The 12,186-nt window shown below is 57.5% G+C and overlaps 1 protein-coding gene across 15 annotated transcripts in view; it reads left to right on the top strand.

The window, feature by feature from the left end:
• Nucleotides 1–11,326, top strand: part of ZHX3 (zinc fingers and homeoboxes 3) — a 145,999-nt gene extending 134,673 nt beyond the window's left edge. For 13 of the 15 annotated variants that reach the window (XR_010935311.1, XR_010935304.1, XR_010935310.1 and 10 more), the window contains 3 exons: nt 335–3,334; nt 4,071–4,220; nt 5,463–11,326. Coding sequence is in view for 2 of the 15 variants with exons in the window: in XM_067708137.1 (XP_067564238.1) it covers nt 487–3,334; nt 5,463–5,473 (2,859 nt within the window). In the remaining 13 variants the exon portion in view is untranslated. The remainder of the gene's footprint in view (nt 1–334; nt 3,335–4,070; nt 4,221–5,462) is intronic. The other 2 variants (XM_067708138.1, XM_067708137.1) reach the window with 2 other exon arrangements.
• The last annotated feature ends 860 nt before the right edge of the window (nt 11,327–12,186 follow it).

Here is a 12,186-nt window from a genome sequence, read left to right as displayed (position 1 = left end):
ATTCATTTGGAGGTCCAGAAGAGGGTTTTTTTTGTTGTTGTCATTTTTGAATCTGAGTTATTTTATGCGAGGAAACAGAGGGAAACACAACACAGAAACACATGGCTGAAGTCTGTCCAGTGGTGTTGGGACGTCCCCGCGTCATTCCTCAGGGCACTATTTTTGTGAGTGTTTGTGGGGCTTCTGACTCAAAAGTCACATCCGAGGTTGGATGTTGGTTCCTTGGGAAAAGGCCCGGGTGATCGAAGGCAAGCAGTGGAGTGTGCCTGGGAGTCTGGGAAATACACACGCAGCCCGAGAGAGGGATGCTCACCGTTTCTCTTTTCCTCCTCAGGTTTAATAGGGAAAACTTGCTTTCTGCAAACAACTGAAAAAGCCGCCCTTGGAAGCTGTTTCTTTGGGCCTCATGGAGCAGCTGGAACCTGCGCTGTGAGGCCCCCGACAGGACGAACTGTCGCCCACTGACCCCCCAGCGCGGCTGTCACCATGGCCAGCAAGAGGAAGTCCACCACCCCGTGCATGATCCCCGTGAAGACCGTGGTGCTGCAGGACACCGGCGCCGAGGCCCTGCCCGAGGAGCCCGTGCCCGAGGGGCCCCCGCAGGAGCCGCCCCCAGAAGCTCCCACCGCCAGCGGCGAGGCCACCCAGGGCACCAGCAGTCCAGACAGTGCCGCACTGGCCAACGGGCACCGGAGCACCTTGGACGGCTACACATATGCCTGTAAATGCTGTGACTTCAGATCCCAGGACATAACCCGGTTTGTGGGACACCTGAGCTCAGAGCACACAGACTTTAGCAAAGACCCGAACTTTGTATGCACTGAATGCAGTTTTCTGGCAAAAACTCCCGAGGGGCTTTCTCTGCACAATGCCAAGTGTCACTCGGGGGAAGCCAGCTTTGTGTGGAACGTGGCCAAGCCAGACAATCATGTCATCGTGGAGCAGAGTGTCCCCGAGAGCACCAGCCCTCCCGACCCATCGGGGGAGCCAAACATGGAAGGGACAGATGGACAGGCGGAAATCATCATCACCAAAACTCCAATCATGAAGATAATGAAAGGCAAAGCCGAAGCCAAAAAAATTCACACGCTCAAGGAGAACGTCCCCAGTCAGCCTGCTGGGGAGGCCTTACCGACCCCTTCAGCCGGGGACACGGAGGTGAAAGAGGGGGACCACGCCTTTGTCAACGGGGCAGCCCCGGTCAGCCAGGCCTCTACCAACTCCGCAAAACCCCCTCACTCGGCCAACGGGCCCCTGCTGGGGACGGTGCCGGTGCTGCCCGCGGGCATCGCCCAGTTCCTCTCCCTGCAGCAGCCGCCCCCGCACGCCCAGCACCACGCCCACCAGCCCCTGCCCACGGCCAAGTCCCTCCCCAAAGTGATGATCCCGCTGAGCAGCATCCCCACGTACAACGCGGCCATGGACTCCAACAGCTTTCTGAAGAACTCCTTCCACAAGTTCCCCTACCCAACCAAAGCCGAGCTCTGCTATTTGACCGTGGTCACCAAGTACCCGGAAGAGCAGCTCAAGATCTGGTTCACCGCCCAGAGGCTGAAGCAAGGTATCAGCTGGTCCCCGGAGGAGATTGAGGACGCCCGGAAAAAGATGTTCAACACGGTCATCCAGTCCGTCCCCCAGCCCACAATCACTGTCCTCAACACCCCGCTGGTTGCCAGTGGCGGCAACGTCCAACATCTCATCCAGCCCACTCTGCCTGGCCACGTGGTGGGCCAGCCAGAGGGCACAGCCGGGGGACTTCTGGTCACTCAGCCACTGATGGCCAATGGGTTGCAGGCACCCAGCTCATCTCTCCCCCTGGCAGTCACATCTGTCCCCAAGCTGCCCGCTGTCGCGCCCATTAACACCGTGTGTTCAAATACAACGTCCGCCGTGAAGGTGGTGAATGCCGCCCAGTCCCTCCTCACGGCGTGTCCCAGCATCACCTCCCAAGCCTTCCTGGATGCCAGCATCTACAAAAACAAGAAATCTCATGAACAGCTGTCAGCTCTGAAAGGGAGCTTCTGTCGGAACCAGTTCCCAGGACAGAGCGAAGTTGAGCATCTGACCAAAGTGACCGGCCTCAGCACCCGTGAGGTGCGGAAGTGGTTCAGTGACCGCAGGTACCACTGCCGGAACCTGAAGGGCTCCAGGGCCGGGCTGGCCGGGGAGCATGGCGCCCTCCTCGTCGACTCTGTGCCCGAGGTGCCCTTCTCCCTGGCGTCCAAGGCCCCGGAGGTGACCTGCCTCCTGACAGCGGCCACCCCAGCTACCCCCCCTTCTGCCAAGCGACAGTCCTGGCACCAGACCCCTGACTTCACACCAACCAAATACAAGGAGCGGGCCCCCGAGCAGCTCAGGGCCCTGGAGAACAGTTTTGCCCAAAACCCCCTTCCTCTCGACGAGGAACTGGACCGCCTGAGGACCGAGACCAAAATGACCCGCAGGGAGATTGATGGCTGGTTTTCAGAGAGACGGAAAAAAGTGAGTGCCGAGGAGGCCAAGAAGGCTGAGGAGGGCGCCTCTCAGGGGGAGGAGGAGGCCGCCGAGGATGAGGGGGAGGAGGGCTCTGCCAGGGACCCGAGGGTCCCAGGGGAAGATGGCTCCCCAGAAACGCCCGGCAGCCACGTGCTGGCAGAACGCAAAGTCAGCCCCATCAAAATCAACCTCAAGAACCTGCGAGTCACGGAGGCCAACGGCAAGGGCGAGCTCCCAGGGCTGGGCGCCTGTGAGCCCGAGGACGACGTGCCCAGCAAGCCAGCGGAGCAGCTGCCGGGCAAGGTGAGCTACAGGAAGACGGCCCAGCAGCGGCACCTGCTGCGGCAGCTCTTCCTGCAGACGCAGTGGCCCAGCAACCAGGACTACGACTCCATCACGGCCCAGACGGGCCTGCCGCGGCCCGAGGTGGTGCGCTGGTTTGGGGACAGCAGGTACGCCCTGAAGAACGGCCAGCTCAAGTGGTACGAAGACTACAGACGGGGCAACTTCCCCCCCGGGCTGCTGGTCATCAGCCCCGGCAACCAGGAGCTGCTGCAAGACTATTACGTGACCCACAAGATGCTGTACGAGCAGGACCTGCAGAGCCTCTGCGACAAAACCCAGATGAGCGCCCAGCAGGTCAAGCAGTGGTTTGCCGAGAGGATGGGTGAGGAGACCCGGGCCGTGGCCGACACGGGTGGTGAGGGCCAGGGCCCCAGCGACCCTGCAGCAGTTCACAAAGGGATGGGCGACACCTATTCAGAGGTGTCCGAAAACAGTGAGTCATGGGAACCCGGTGCCCCTGAGGCCAGCTCAGAGCCCGTTGACACGCCGAGTCCCCAGGCTGGACCTCAGCTGGGTAAGGAGCCTGTGGGGCTGTGCCGTCCTCTGTGGGTCTGGGGGGCACCTGTGGCAGGCACCGAATCCAGTGCCGGGGCATCTGCTGTTTCTAAGGCTGTCTGGCAGCAGGACCGTGTTGTCTGGCTGCTTCGGGGGGCACCTGGCAGCAGAATCCATTGGAGCATCATCATATGATAAAGGCTTGACACTTGGTTTTTTTGTTTCGTGTTTGTTAAACCTGCTCAGGGGAAGGAGTGTAGTGAACCTCCAAGGGCCCACCCTTCTCTAGTCATTTCTTAGCCAAAGGAGAATAGGTCAGAATGTCATCTGAGCCAGATAGAACCACGACCGCTGGGTAAGAGAGAGAATAGGACTTAAGAGGAAATTCAACCCCAGTTGGTGAACAAAAGCAGAGGGAGCCTTTAATTGACCTTAGATACACAAAGTGCTTTTTTTTCTAAATGATGAAAAATCCTGTAATTTGCATTGCAGTTATTCTTCCTGATATAGAGGTAGTGGAAAATCTTCTTCCCTCTTAGACATAACATGGAATCGAATGCTTGAATTTTGTTCCTCATTTTCTCTGGATCAGGACAGTAGTACTTGAAAGAAAGCTTTAGAAGATTATTTTACTGAAGACAGTTTGAAGCCTCAGACAAATCACGTTATTGGGTGTTGATTTTCTTGGGTCTTGATCTCTGAGTTCCTGGCCTCTCCCTTCCCTCCCACCCTCCTCTTGGGTGGCCTTGTCACAGGTTGGCCAGGAGCGAGGTAGCTGAGCTCTTCACGGGAAGCTGTGGAAACCAAGGAAGTATCTGGATTCCCAGATTCCCTGATTTGGGACCTTTAGAAGGTGGTTCCAGGGCCGGCGTTTCTGGACTCGACCTTGTTTCCTCCAAGCCCCTGTGAGTCAGTGAGGTCCCCGCAGGGAGCATCACGGGCACCAGGGAACAGGTGTGGGCTCACAGGGCGGGTTGCCTCAGGCACCTTCTCCAGCACCGGGCCTGCCCACCCCTGGCTTTGGCTCTGCCAGCAGCATGGCAGATTGCTGGGCACTAGGAAAACTAATTTCTTTAGGTTTTTTGTTTTTTTTAATTGAAATTCTACTGAATTAAATTCTTTTTTATTTATTTATTTATTTTTATTTTTGTGGTACACGGGCCTCTCACTGTTGTGGCCTCTCCCGTTGCGGAGCACAGACTCCGGACGCGCAGGCTCAGTGGCCATGGCTCACGGGCCCAGCCGCTCTGCGGCATGTGGGATGTTCGGATGTTCCTGGACCGGGGCACGAACCCGTGTCCCCTGCATCGGCAGGCGGACTCTCAACCACTGCGCCACCATGGTAGCCCCCCCCGTTTTTTTTTTGAATTACATTCTTGTAGCTGGAAATAGGGTGGTGGTTACACAACATTGTGAATGTACTTAATGCCACATAATTGTATACTTATTAAAAATGGTTAAAATGGTAGGTTTTATGTGACGTATATTTGACCACAATTAAAAATGCTAACCTGGAGTTGGGAGGAATGGGTTTAAATCCACCGGCTCCCCTCAGCTGGTAGCTCCAACACTAAGCAAGGAGCTGGTGTCCTAGGTGGGACAGAGCAGGAGTGGCCAGGGCGGCTGTGCCATTGTGGCGTCACCCTCTTTTGGCTGAGGGAGGTACCCGAGGGGACAGGGAGGGCCTGTCTGCCTGTCTGTCTGTAGCTGTTTTCTCGTGGCTTCCCGAGCCAGCCTCAATGCCGGGGCCCCACCTGTAAGCATCGATGGTGAGGGCCTCTCCGAACGACCCCCGACAAGGGGGGCATCTGTGGGACACATATTTGGAAGTAGACCAGCTGCTGCTGTGCGACAGCAGCGTTCCCTGGAGATCCGGGGATGGGGGGAGGGTGGCGCACAGCGAGGGTTCCCGGCCCAGAGAAGTCAGGCTCCCGCCCCGGCTCCATGCCCCGGTTCGGGTGGCCCCTGGGTGGTCCCAGTGCCCCGCCGGGTTTAGCCAGCACCCCGTCCTCAGCCCAAATGCCCTTCCCCACCTTCCCTCGGGCTGGAAGGCAGGGAGGGGCTGGTGGGATTAAGTCCACAGACGTGGGAGGACGGGCCATCCTGGCGATGCACATAGAGGTGACGGGCCTGTGTTTTCTCCTCAGAAACTGACTGAACCGGAACCGACGGCTGTGAAGGCCTGGCCGGGGCGGCCACCCTCCACATGGAAGGGCCTGACCCCCCTCTGCTGCCCCGGGCCGCCGCCGTACCCGGCCCGCCATGCTCACACAGGTCTCCACGCGGCCAAGCCTGCCGCCGTCCGCACCCAGCCCGCCACCCCAGCGAGCAGGGAGGAGCGTCTGGCAGTTCTTCCGCCCACAATGTAGGACCTTTCTTTTGCCTTCCAGTGGATAAATAGTTCAGATTTCATATTCATAGACACAGAATCAAGTTTTTAACATATAAATCTGCCTATACACATTTAATAAAACATCAGATTATAAACACTTTCATTACATAGAAACTTTGGTTAGCAAAGCAGTACGTGGTCTTTTATATCATCTCTGGAAATGCCCTCTGTCTGTTCTCTGGAGATCGCTGGGCTGCGTGTTCCCGCACCTTCCAAGGTCAGGCCGGGGTTATCACACGCTCAGAACCACACCTGCAACCGCTGGGGCCCCTTTTGCCCTCCTTCGGGAAGGTGGTACCTTTGAAGAGACCTCTGCTCCTTAAGCGGTGACCAGCAACATTGCATAGCAGGTTTGCCTTGCCTTACGGGATGATAGTGCAGAACATGCTGTTACCCGCAGTTCAGAAAACTGACCGGTTATGTGATTAGTGTTTGATGCTTACCACTCTCGTAAGTTGTTACAGTAATTCTGCTTTTTCATGGGAGTTTGAATCATGGACCATAACTCTTCAGTGATCAGATCAACTAAAGAAACATTTGTTGTTAAGCCTAATGTACTGCCCTATGTGCCGCCTTTTTTTTTTTTCAGTCTAGACACATTTAGAGGAAAATTGACAAGCGAAACAGGGATGGGGGATGGGAGTGAAGGCGCACAGCTGCTGGGGCTCTCTCTGCCCTCTATCGACCCTCACCCCAGAGCCGCCTCTGGTTTGGGAAGGCAGGCCCACGCTCGCCTGGTTAGACTGAGAGCTAGCGGGATTCGGGGACTTCTCGGAATTATCGGAGCCAGGGTGGCCCTCAGCACAAAGACCTGCATGTGGGGTTCCCAGCAGAAGACCCAGAGTCCTCCTGGGCCCCGTGCCTGGGGCCTGGTTGGTGTGCTGGACATCGCTGGACAGGTCCTTGTGAGGATGTTTTTAAAGTTCTATATTTATATCCCCAGACTTGGAACCAAGATCTCTGTCTACTTAAGCCTAACCCTCATATCCATTTTTTAAATTGAGAAAAGTCACAGGAAAAGGTGCCTTTGAAACATTGAGAAAGTTGCCTACAAAGCTGTGCTGAACGGTAAATCCCGATCTCCCCGAGACCGGCTGCCCCGAGAGCAGCAGGTGAAGAGGGGGCTGGCAAAGGTGCATCACCTCCCAGAAACCACCCGCTTCCCAGAGCACCAAGGCCTCGGAGACCCCAGAGACAGGGCAGGGGCTTTGGGCAAGAATACTGGGGGGGGCGGTGTTCGGCACGGTCCTTCTCCCCCGTCCCCCCGGGAACGGGGCCGGGCAGGGCATCTCCCAGGTTTGGCTCTGAGCACAGAGACGGGGGTCGCACCTCCTGCCTCCAGGAGAGGCTTTTTTTCGGAAACCAAAAGCCCTTGAACCATTGTTCTTCTAAAGAGTCTCCTCTTGCTTGCCCTGTCCTGTTAGGGACCACCTCTTCTTGGTTTCAAACAGGTGACTTGTGAGGACTTGGCAAGTTTGGCAGCCTGTTTTTGTATCCTTTCCATATTTAGCCCCAAGGCCTCTTTGCGGAATTGCCCAGAATGGCGAGTGATTGCCTTCCTTCAGAGAACAGACACCTAGAACTTTTCCTGTAGTGGTTATGTACATGCAGATTAATTTATATGTATCCATATACAGCACAGATACTCGTTTGATGCTTTACTTGTGACGCATCTGCCTGACGTAGCACGTGGGTGTTGGGGAGAGCAGCCCGTGTCGGGGGGTTGCGGGGGAGGCCGGGGCGGCCCCGCGTGAAGCCACATCCGAGTGTCTGCGACGCCACCCTGCCGGCGTCACTCCCAGAGCCCTGCGTGCCCCAGCCGAGGGCCGTGTCTTTACAGCGGAGTTTCTTGGTTATTTTATTTGTATTCATGTCATTTACAACCCAAACAGCGAAACAGAAAACATAAATTACATGGTGGACAAGTTCACGCAGGACGTAGGGCCCCGAGCTCAGCACCAGCTCGTCCTTAAAAAGTGGAAGTGTCACGGTGCTGCCTGCGGGCAGGTTTTGCTCACAGGAGTCAGCCTGCCCGCTAGCCAGGGCGACCCCCTGAACGGCGAGACTGCCCAGGCTGGACAGACCCTCCTCCTTCCTTTACTCTGGGACCCGAGTGACTAAGGAATGAGGTGATGGAGACAGAAATGGTTGGTTCATCGAGCAGGTGCCTAAAGGGACGTCGCAGCAGGTACCCGGGGCCCTGGGGGCAAAACCAGGAACACAGCCAACCGGCTGCAGAGACACAGCCGCAGCAGCCCGGAGCCGGCGCGCGCCAGAGTGCGGTGGGGATGCAGGACGGCCGCAGCCGGCCCCGTGGCCAGGGAGGTCACCACGGTTTGCGCCCCACCCAGGGTTAGACTGTGCTGCTGCCTTCAGGAGAGGGCAGTCTGTGGGCTCTAGAGTTGAGGGAAGTAGGGTGGGGTTAGTCTCTCCCAAAGAAAAAGCTTGTTTCGTAAGGTGACTAATCTTTCCCCTCTTCTCTGTATGCACTTGGACTCATGAGAGATGGTGAACTATGTCAGTGTTTCTTGTTGCCTGTGTCTTGTACATGTTTGGTTTATTGTATTTTTTACATGGGGTTGTAGATGCAGTTTTAGTAGGTGAGCCCAGATCGCCATTCTGACAAAGGAAACCTGGGTTTATGGCACAGATGCTCTGCGTACTTCGATTACGTGTATTAATTCTTGACCGTTGACGAGCTTTGTGATTTGGAAGGTGGGCTCTCGTTTTCCTGAGTCGTGGGCTCCTGAAGTGGAAAGCCTGGCTGGAGGACTCGTGGCACCTGGGGTGGGTGGCCCTGTACGACTTGGAGCTCCTTTCGCAGCCAAGTGCCCACCTGCTGTCGGGAAGCAAAGGTGGGAGGTGGGCGAGGGTCGGTGGTACCTGCAGGTCCCGAGTGCGCTCACGGCCCTGGGAGGCCGTTCCACCGGGAAGTCTCAGCATGTTCTCCAGGCCAAGATGTGGGTGCCATGGGTTTTGTCCTGCTCAGTCCGTGGTCCCATGGCAGGGCCTGTGACACCCCCTCTCCCCCATGTGCCAGGCTGCCTTCCACAGAGGCTCAGCGTCGCCCTTTTGGGGCACCTCCTCACCCACAGCTCCCTGCCTGTGCCGGCCCTGCCTTGGGCCCGGTTGCCTCTTGTTTTCCTGTCCTCTTCTCGGACCAGAATCCTCGGGTTGGAGCGGCTCTGTCTATTCAAACATCGCAGCCCAAGTGGATAAAGGCACTTTGCAGGAGAGGAGAACCAGCCAAGAAGAAAATCTTAAACAAACCAAACCTGGAGTTTGGGCTTTTCCTAAAGTTTCTTCCCCCTTTTTCCTTGCTCAGACTTTACCTGGGGCAGGTTATTGGTTTGACTTACCTTTTGTATTATGTCTAGATTGTCCTGTATCCCATTGATTGGCAAGGCTCAGTTATGTGCTGGAGAAGAAAAGTCCTCTAGACACGTAAAGGTCGGCGTGGCCAGCCGTTCCAGGCAGAAGCCGGCAGCCTGCCCAGGTCAGGAGAGTAACGGGGCTCCATCCTCCCCACTCCCACTGGAGGCCCCTCTCCAGCTCTCCTGAACCGGCTTCCTTCGCTCCCTTTCTTGGGAGCACAGGCCCTCCCAGCCTTCCTGCCCGGGACTGGGGGGCCATCTCTGTGTGACTGGGGGAGCACCTGCCCTCACAGAAGCTCCAACACCCGAAAAAGTGGGGAGTGTGGAGCCCACGCCCTCTCCTGAACGGGCCCCTCCCGGAGCAAGGCTTCAGTCTGTTTTGTCTCCTGTGGTCCATTCACAGTAGCCGAGCCGAGCAACGCTGGGGCTGGGGCGGCTGCAGGCAACCTCTCAACCAAGGGTTGGATGCTGACTTGGGCCGAGTGAGTGGAGGGTGGAGGTGGGATCACAGAGCCGCTGGGCGGCCCAGCTCTAGGTCTAGGTGGAACCCACAGACCTCGGTTGGAATTCGTTTCTGCTGCAATCTGTGTGTGTTCCCAGTGCTGTCGCGCTGGGGAGGGGGGCGAGGGCTGACGTCAGCTCCCCCTGGTTGGCCCAGAGCCCGAGTGGGAGGAGGAGCAGACGGAACCCCCGACCCCGCGGGAACCAACCATCCTACCTGAGCTGGGGTGGGGACCCAGAGTGTGGGGTGAGCAGGCGCCGCTGACCCTGTGGACAGGGGCGGGGCCAGCACCTGTTGCCTCGCGTTGTTAAAATCCTGTCTTGTGGTTTGTGGGACCGTGAGGATTCGCAGAGAACGCGTAGTTCCTGCTTTGCTGTCTTAGGCCCCAGGCTTTCACAGCCCTCAGGCTGCTCGGGCCAGAGCCCCACGGGGTGGAGCGGGCTGTCTCCCCTCCGGCTGCGGGAGTCTCTCCTGCTGTCCACTCGGGACAGGTGGCAAGCGGCGACCTGAGAGGAGTCTGCGTGCTTACCTGCCGTGAGCGCCCTTTCCTGAATTCAGGAGCCGGGCTCTGCCGCGTGTGTGTTGATGAGTAGCTTTTCTCGGCTAATGCTTTATGACATCTGTTCCTTCCCTTGATGAGTGGTTTGAAGGCCCCCGATGTGACTGGAGTTGGAGGTGGAATGTCTCGGGTGGAGGCCGTCTGGAGTCGTGGAGCGCAGAAGGCTGCAGGCCCGTGGTCTTTCTCAGGAGTCAGCCGCAGAGCAGGCACCCGGAGAGGGGTGCCTGCTAATCCTGTAATTTGTGTTCAGAGAGAGACTGTCATTCATCCCTGGCTCCGGCCCGGCCCGCTGCCCTGTCCCGCGGTTTGCTGCAGACGTGGCCCGGAGAGCCAGCGCCACCCTCAGCGGATGCAGCCTGGTCGGCAGGCCACTGGGTGATGCGCGCGGGGAGGGGTGCTTGCCCCCGGGCAGCGGGTTCCCACCCTGCCCCCCAGCACCCCGCCTTGTTCAGTGCGTCGGGAGGGCCAGACTGTGCCATCGTTGTTGTTGAAAAGAGACCTCGTCCTCCCCCAACCCCGCCCCCCTGACGTGGTTGACTGAAAGGGTACTGAGCGGCGCCGCCTTTGTGCAAGTCGGGAAGAGGTTGCCAGAGGCCTGCAGGTTCTTGGTTTTCTGCCACCCACTTCCGGTCTGGTGTTCAGCTCAGACCCTTTGTTCCCTGAGGGCGAGGGTATCTGTGGAAGGGAGGCTGGAGAAGGCAGGGGCAGCTGGCTTGTGGTGCACTTCCCGTCTCCCGGAGACGCCGAAGAAGCCATCGTCTTGGTGCTAAGAGGCCACTGCCCGGCTTCTGTTTGTCCAGAGGGCCTCTCCTCCTGCAGTGGCTGCATGTGAGAGACCAAACCGAGAGAGAGGCACAGGCACACTTTGGCTGTCACCGGGCCTGGGTGGAGGGGGCTCTTCGCCCTAGGGACGTTTTTAACAGAAAGATGGAACTTGCCTTTGGACCGGGGCTGTGCCGGGGCGGGAGGAGTGCGCTGCCCTCTCCGGGCTGAGTCTCCAGGCCTCACAAGGTCCCCTGTGGGGATGCTGCTATTTCTAAGATGCAAATTGCACATTTCCTAGATTTTGTATCTGTGGATTTGGATAAGGGAGGGGAACAGGGACAAACTGCTTGTACAATTTGAAATGGGCCGAAATGGTACTGAAAATCTTTCGATTTCTCCTAAATAAAAACGTAAACGCATTTCTCATCTGCTGACTATTTTGTGGGGGAATCAAAGAAAGCTGAGAACGCTTCTATCTCCTGATTTACCCTGGGGGCAAGACCCACAACGTGGAGGGGTGAGTGGGGCAGTTTCCCTCAGGCGCTCCAGGGAAGTTCCAGCTCGCCCGTCTCGCACGCGCGGGGTCACTGGAGTGCCTCCTGGGGGAATGAAGTGCAGTGTGGCAGAATTTATGCTAGACAAAGGGAAACTGAGTCAGACCTGGAGCAATCAGCCATCTGGGAGGAGGGTACTGATAAGCTTGTCATTGGCTAAGGAGAGGGTGGCTATGTCTAAGGACCCTGGGGTCTTGAAGGAGTAGGATTAAAGGCCAACTTCTAATGTTCAAAGCAATTGAATCTTGTTGGGGTGACGCTCAGGGCCTGTGCCAACGGGGAAAGGGGCCCCTGACGAAGCCCCTGGGCGGGGACACACCAGGCCCTGTTCCTGATCTGGCCCTCTGGAGGCCAGCTTAAGTCTTGGGGAAGCAGCTTTTTGCTGAACCTAACAAGCAAGTCTTCGGGAGCTAGACCAACTGAGTGTGGAACCCTGAAGCCAGTCAGCTGACCCCGTGGTGGCTGCAGACACAGGCAGCAGCTCACAGAGGACCTAACCATGGACGACGGAGTGGGCAGCAGTGGCAGCCAGGGGTCACTGTGGGTGTCCTTGGGCCAGCTGCAGTGGCCTCCAGCAGGGAACAGAACCCCAGACTGACTCTGGAAGACCCACTGAGGACTCTCAGGCTGAGACAGGACTTGATCAGTTCAACTGAAATGGCCAGGAGGACGACTGCGTTCTGTTCCGTGAGCTTGTTTGGTGGGGTGACCTGGTACTACTTAGC

Source organism: Pseudorca crassidens, chromosome 15 (assembly GCF_039906515.1).
Source record: "Pseudorca crassidens isolate mPseCra1 chromosome 15, mPseCra1.hap1, whole genome shotgun sequence".
Classification (NCBI taxonomy): domain Eukaryota; kingdom Metazoa; phylum Chordata; class Mammalia; order Artiodactyla; family Delphinidae; genus Pseudorca; species Pseudorca crassidens.
This window is presented reverse-complemented; position numbering and strand designations above follow the sequence as displayed.